We start from the raw sequence: 7,660 nt of genomic DNA, 5'->3' as shown, positions 1-7,660 counted from the left end.
AGGCCTTCAAACACTTTGAAAAAACCAGTTAAATCAGGCTACCCTCAGCAAAAGCAAACGATAAAGGGCTTCGATAAAATTAGCCCTCGAATAATTTAAAGTCTTCGATAATATCAGCCTTCAAAAAAACCTCAAGAGGTATTAGATTAGGTTTACACAAACAAATTACAAATAAGGTTCCAATCCGTTGAACCTTCGAAAAATCCAACGGTTACAAAAAACACATGCTAAGGCGTATATAGATTTTCACTAAGTCTTTCAGCCAAAAAAAGGAAAAATTATAGCCGCTTTAGAGGCCGAATTGGCCCAACTTAAAGAGCCTAAGGGCCGACCTAAAAGAGCCTAAGGGACGACCTAAAAGAGCCTACGAGCCGATATAAAAAGCCTAAGGGCCAAAATATATAGGGTTCAAGACCTTGTTCTCACTCAACTCGGACTCAAGAGTCACGAGATCCCGAGCTCGCATCAAATCAATTTAAGCTTAGCTCGAGGATTAACAAAAACCTTAAGAAGTATTATATTGATAAAAAAACTAAGGGTTTATTATGTTATGAGTCCAAGCCAATATTCAGACTGATCATTAGAGTTCTACAATCAAATTTTTCACAAGTGAAGACGAAATGAAATTCAACACAAATCGAAGATGAAGCAAAGAGGTTATTTATATTTATAAGAGATGTTTACAAAATATATTTACAACGCCCACGAGGGGCCCTTGCACAAAAACACAAAAATAAAATGAAGGAACCTAAATCTACTTCAAGGCCACATCCTCGGGAGTTGCATCTTCGGGAGCCACGTCTTTGGGAACCTCCTCCTCTGGGACTTCATCTTCATCTCCTCCGCTCTCGGAGCCACTAGCTGAATCCTTGTCATCAGAGAGCAAAGCAACAGCCTCTTCCTCCAAAGTCTTTGCTTTTTCAATATCAGCTGAGAGATCGAAGCCACGAGCATGCACCTCCTCGAGGGTTTCTCTCTGGGACTGCTGCCTGGCGTGGTCAAGAGCACATGATAACTTAATTTCGGACGCACCAGAGATCTCTTTTGCCCGAGTGTTAGCGGCTTCAGTGTCAGCTCGGTACGAAGATACCAATGCCTCTGCATCAGATTTGGCCTTTGCAAGCTAACGATAGATTTAGCTTCGAGCTCCTCGATTTTACGGCTTCGGGCCAGGCTTTCCTCCTTTAAATCTTGAAGCTGGAATTCAATTGAATTTAGTTGCTCCCGAAGTGTATCTTTCATTGAGGCGAGACTGTCCATGTGTTGTTTCCACCCTAGGGTCTCAGCCTCTTTCATCTTGAGCTCCTCTCGAAGCTGCTCTACTAGCTCGCCCTTTTGCTGGGTCTGCAAAGTTGAAATGTTAGTCGCCAAATCAAGTAAATGCATAACAGACCCTCAAAGGTTATATTACCTTTTCAATAAACTCGGTCTATTCTCGACAAGCCTTTTCCAACTCGGCTCGGAGATCGCTGATCTCCCCCTCTTTTTTGACGTAGAGGATCTTAAGGTTGTCCCTCTCTTCCATGAGCTTCTTTAGTTCGGCTTCACTTCAGGCAAGATCGGCCCGAGATTTGGCAAATGCTCGTCGGTGAAGCGATACGACCTTCTTACAAAGAAAAGGTGTTTGGCTTAGAGAAGTGAAAATTAAGTTCGAAGCGTAGTTATGAAGACAAAACTTACTTGTTTGAGAAGCTTTTCGGCCTCATCAAAAATAAATGAGGCGTCAGGATCAGGGCCATCTTTGATCCCCGCAAGGCACTCCCGAAAAATATCGCTCCCTTCATGGGTCGTTTCCATGCCAGGAGTCCTCATGGCCTGGGCATCTCGGAATTGCCCCTCGGAGAACAACGGGCCCTGCGGCGAATTATCCACATTGATTACGCCAAGTGATTCACTTGGGATGTTATCCTGTCTTTGAAGGGCCTTGGAATCGGGCCCCTCGATCTCACTCTCCAATTGACCTCCAAGACGAGGTGTTCTTTTGCTGCCCGATGGATCGAGGACTTTGCTCGAACTCCCCTCGACGATTTCTTCAGTTCGAGAATGAACTGCATCAGCCACCATCGGTTCGGCAATCTTCGAAGTGTCAGTGCTTCCTCTTTTCCGAACTACCAACAGGCAATCATCATCTTCCCCCTCTTTATCCTCATCCCGAAGGCATTGGGCCGTTTCTAGAGACATGACCACAGTATCGGCCTTAGGCTTTCGAGCCTTGCTTTTCTTTGGCTTTGGGGAATTTGCAGGCGACCCCCTCTTTCTTTTCTTTTCCTTGGAAGGCTTTGGGATCTCTTCTTCATCGGGCGGGGGCAGCCTCATAACAACGACGTCTCCGAGGCCTACATAAAGATAAAGTAAGTATTTCGCTAAGAAAAGTAAGTATGCAAACAAGAAGACTTACCATGGTTTTTAGCCTCCCATCGACCTTTGGCCAGGTCACGCCAATTGCGCTCTGCGTATGAAGAAGTAGAGGCCAGTTTTCGGACCCAACCCTCGAGGTCTGGGACCTCCAGGAAACCAAGTAACAGCTACACCATCCGAAAAGGATTAGGTCGAGAAAGATCAGGGAAAACGAAATATAAAGTCACTATCGATAAACTTGTACTTATGTTTCATGTTCCATTCCTCGGGTAATGGCATCCTCTCAGCAGGAATCGGGTCGGAGGTCCTGATTCAGACAAACCTGCTCATCCATCCTCGATCCTTATCCTCATTGATGCTGGAGAGGAGAGATTTCGTGGATCGGTATTACAGCTTTATCAGGCCACCTCGATAAAGACGATGGTTGTATAGCCTGATCAGATGGTCAAGGGTAAAAGGCATCCCTTCGACCTGGCTTGAGAAGTATCTGATCAAATTGACGATGCGCCAGAATGAAGGATAGATCTAGCCAAGTGTCACTTAGTATTGTTGGCAAAAATCAAGAATAACTGGATCTATGGGACCCAGAGATGGATCTGTAGAACCCAGCGTGAATGGGTAGGTATACACGCTTAAGTACCCTGCCTTATGAGTGGTGATGTCTTCTTTAGGGGAAAGGATCGCCACATCTTTGTTATCCCGGTTGTAGTCCTCTTTCACCCGCTCGAGCTCACTTTCGGTTATCAAAAAGATGTATCGGGACATGGGATCACATCGGCCTGGTGTCGACACATGTTTATAAATCTTGAAATCGGATGTTATTTCGCACGACGGGGGAATACACTCCTCGACACGAGGTGGCACCATCATTTTACTTCTGGCCGGTCGTGATGACGAAGAGGCTTTTTCTTTTTGAGGAATAGTTTTAGATGTTTTAGCCATGGCGGTTTGTAAATTTAAAAGAGGAGGAAGAGTAGATGCTGTAGTGATAGAAAATTGAGAAGAAAGTGAACTCAAAGGAAGTTGAAAGAGCTAAAGAGATTTCAAGGATGATTTGAGAAGTAAAGTTTGCAAAATGGTAAAGCTGGCCTGTTTATAGAGGCCACTTAAGCGTGTTAGGGAAGCCGAATAGCCGACCATCAGTCGCTTCTAATTAACGACCTTGGAAACTGTGCAGACGCAACCTTTCAATCACTTCAGTCGCTGATATCACGAGATTGGCATCATGATCGAGGCATCGAAGGGTTGAGAATCAAATCGTTTCTTATCATTTTATTCTAAGAAACGCGGGGACTATCTATATACAGTCAAAATCATATGCCTCCGATTTTGTAGGCTCGAGAAGTTGCATTAAGGACAAAAGTTCGATATTGACCAAACTCGAGCTCGAAGGTAGAATAAGAGGCTCGAAGACCTAAGTGCTCGAGGAACATCGGAGCCAAGTACGACCAACTCCGAGACAGTGCCATTGTGAGTTTGTTACAGAAGGACAAGATTTCCGCCACGTCCCCAAGATCATGGGGTAAATTCAGCGATAGATTTGTACGAATCAGTACAAATCCGTACTAGGCGGTTATACAGCTGTCCTAATAAGATTCTTTACTGTAAATGAAAATGTACCTTATGTAGGGCTTCCCCTATTATATAAAGGGGACCCCAATCATTTGTAAGAATCATCTAATCATTGGCAAAGAATATACTATCCTACTTTTCTCGCTCATTGTTCATCAGAATTGTCTTTTTGCTTTATTGTTCTTGCTTTGCTGTTCTTAATACCCATCTCGAGGTCACTGGGCTCGAGGTCGATACAGCTTAAGTAACACTGGTTTGATTCACTCATTTCTTTCATTTATACTTTATACTTCTTGATTATTAATTGGTATTGAACCAAATCACGTATCTTTAAAACCATAAATCAAATTTATTGTTACTCGTATTTTCAAGGTAAACACAAACGTTCAGTAGCTGCATGCAACACCAAAATATTATACGTACCTCCAGTGGCGAAGTTAGGAATTTTCTAAGGGTATTCAAATTTGAAAGAAGTGAAAAAAAATTCTCGACAAAGGGTGTTCAATATGTATTATATACCTCTAAAACGTAATATTTTATTTATATACACAGTGCAATTTTTTGACGAAGGGTGATCAGTTGACCACCCTTGTCACCATGTGGCTTCGCCACTTCGTACTTCCCTTCGCATATATATTGAGGATCCTCTACAATGATAGTAACATATATGAAGCTGAAAATCTAAGGTAGAAGTTACTGCTGGGCATTACATTTCATGAATTGTAATGTCATACATCACAAATATCATGCTAAATTTCAAAATTTTACAATATCTGATATTACAAGCCATAAGTTGATTTTTTGAAGACTCAAAATCTTAAGCTTATTGTTCACCTTGGTCCGGACAAAATGGAAGGCAATATTGAACTGATAGTGGCTTCCCTCTGTTGGTTGCCTACAACCTCAGGTAGGTTTGTGAAATTGTAATCCAAGTTGGATTCGACAGAGACCAAACCTTCTAGCGCCTTGACGACCAATGTCATGGAAGGCCTCTTTGTGAAATCACCCTGTAGACACCATGCAGCAATGCTCATCATTTCTGTCACTGCTTCTTTGTGGAGCTGCATATCCTCATTGTTTTTGTCAACCATATCCATAAGCTGCTTTTGTTCTGCTTTTCTCCTAAAAACACTAACCAAATGGACATCTTCTTCATCAGCCTGGGACCAATCCAAATTCTTTCTCCCACAGAGTAGTTCTAAGAGCACAATTCCAAAGGCATACACATCAACTTTCTCAGTGATTACTGAGCTCAACCATTCAGGAGCTAAATACCCTCGCGTTCCTCTCATTCTAGTTACCACTTTGCTTTTGTTTTTCTCAATCAGTTTCGACAACCCAAAATCAGATATCTTAGCATTGAAATTTTGATCTAGAAGGATGTTTTGTGGTTTGATGTCCAAATGAATTATCTTCTGGCTGCATTCGTCATGAAGATAAGCTAACCCTTTGGCAACATCTGATATTATCCTTCGCCTTGTATGCCATGTAAGCCCATTAGCTGGATTCTTATGAGAAATAAACCTATCTAATGATCCATTTACCATGTGCTCATAGATCAAAAGCCTGTGGTTCTTTTCGAAACAAAATCCAATGAGTTTTACTAAATTGACGTGGTGAATGCCACCGACTATCTTTACTTCTGTTAAGAATGAATCCTTTCCTTGAGCTACACAATCCAAATGCTTCACAGCTATTTTGGTGCCATTACTGAGTGTTCCTTCATATACAGATCCAAATCCTCCTTCCCCGAGCTTTCTGCTGAAATCTTCTGTAATTACTTTCAAGTCATTATAAGAGAATCGAGTTAGGATTCCCGGTAAGATTGTTGCTAGATCCACAAGATCCCCGGCCTTGCCGGTCAGCATCCTCCTTTTGAAAAGAGCAAACCACGTAGTGATACTTACAACTATTCCCACGAAAGCTGCAAGAGTAGATGCTACTATCACTTTCAGAGGTCTTGATTGCTTTCTTGGAGAAGAGATTGGTGATTGATACTGTGACTTTATGGAATTCTGCACCTTAAGAAAAACAGTCGTCTTATCTCTCCCTCCCCAGTTGTCCATAAAAGAAAAGACTTCATTCAGTAATAAGCAGTTTTTTCCTAGCGTTCCGGACCAAACAACAGCTTTGCAAGAACAGTTGCTCAGACATGCTGTTTTGCAATCTTCCAACTTTGTTCCCTCGAACCATATGCTTGAACTTGGTTTAAAGTTAGCCTCAAATGCAAAATATGTGGTTTCTTTGAGCTCTATTAGACTATGATCTTGCAAAGAGTTGCAAGAAATGGATGTTAGCTGTGAGCATCCAAGATCTGGATTCCTATTTATTGGCCTGAAAAAGTTTCCTTCTACCGGACAATTACATTGCTTATCATTTGTACAAATGCTATATCTTCCACACACTATTGGATACCCACAGTTCCCTAAATTTGGAGACAGAAAATCAGATAACTCTATCCAATCAAAGCCATTCAACTGGTATACCCTTATATGTCCATCAGGCCCAAGCTTTATAAGTTGGGTTTCTGATGTATAAGGGTCTTGTAGAGCAGTGAGGGTTCTACCGTCAAAATCGTAATAAGGGCTACCTTGAGCATCATACTGATTTGAAGCTACATAATACTGAGGTGGGTCAGTATCTATGGAAGCCACCAGACTTCCATTAAGAACAGTAAAAGAAAAAGAATGATTTGTTAAAGGAATGGTTGCTGTAAGCTTCTGCCCAGAAACCAACTTCTGCCCTGGAAGCAAACAGTCTGTTGGATGATCAAAAGATTGCCAAATTGCGCGTTTTCTCGTATTAAAGAGCACGATATTCCCTCTTTCTGTCAAGTTTAAGCCTGAAATAGATTTGCCAGTAGTATTAGTGGACCAAACAAGAGTGCCATCAGAGTCTGCCAAGACCAAATTGCCATCTCGGCCTAGTTGCAACGTTGCATTGGGTTTGACTGGATGGTTCCGATTAGCAGACCAAACTAACTGGGGAGAATTTATGATATCATTCTGCCTGTCTCTGTTGTCGAACAAGAGGATACCAAGAAAGCATTCTGTGGTATTGTGATTGCAGCAGAAGCCACAAAGGAATTGTGGGCCGGCATTTCTTCGCAAAAGTATGGGTGTCACACCATACAAGTCGCCGGTGGTGGAGGTGGAATTTACAAAAAGAGACGGCCTGTTTGTGGATCAACAGGCCATCTCTTCAGAAAATGAAGAGAAGGATAAGAAAATATTGTCTCTGCTTTGCTATCATTGCTACTCCCTTAACTTAATGCTTGTTGTTGTGCATTTTTTTGGATATGATCTTCTTATTATGTATAGTTAAAGAAAGAAAAAGAAAATCATACAGAATTCCAAAGTGATATCTGTAATTGTAATTTGCTCCAAGAAATTAAACAACTAGTACTATAATAAAATTCCTAAATCTTTGTCAGTCTTTGCCCAGTCAATACGGAGAGGGCGCTCAAATTTTGTTGACTTGTACACTCTTTCCGGCAGCTCAGTGTTGACTTAGTATAATATAACAAATGACTTCTTATTTCATTTACTAAACTTTGAAACCCTCATGCTCCAGATATGGCTATTACAAGTAATGCATGATTATGGTTATTAATTTAAATAAACTTTTCACCCATTCAGCCTCTAATTAAATCCTCAAATTACATTTCTACTGCAGATTGTTAACTGCTTAAAGATGTTCAACTTTATGCCAATGCAGTTTTGCTTCAAAG

General features: G+C 41.5%; 1 protein-coding gene across 1 annotated transcript; it reads right to left on the bottom strand.

The window, feature by feature from the left end:
• Positions 1–4,417: 4,417 nt before the first annotated feature.
• Positions 4,418–7,321, bottom strand: LOC107760183 (G-type lectin S-receptor-like serine/threonine-protein kinase SD2-5). Its single transcript, XM_016578197.2, has one exon. It carries the CDS (start codon positions 5,994–5,996, stop codon positions 4,761–4,763), a length of 1,236 nt encoding a protein of 411 aa, XP_016433683.2. The 5' UTR covers positions 5,997–7,321; the 3' UTR covers positions 4,418–4,760.
• Between the last annotated feature and the right edge of the window lie 339 nt (positions 7,322–7,660).

This window comes from Nicotiana tabacum, chromosome 10 (genome assembly GCF_000715075.1).
Source record: "Nicotiana tabacum cultivar K326 chromosome 10, ASM71507v2, whole genome shotgun sequence".
In the NCBI taxonomy this organism is placed as follows: Eukaryota; Viridiplantae; Streptophyta; class Magnoliopsida; order Solanales; family Solanaceae; genus Nicotiana; species Nicotiana tabacum.
This window is presented reverse-complemented; position numbering and strand designations above follow the sequence as displayed.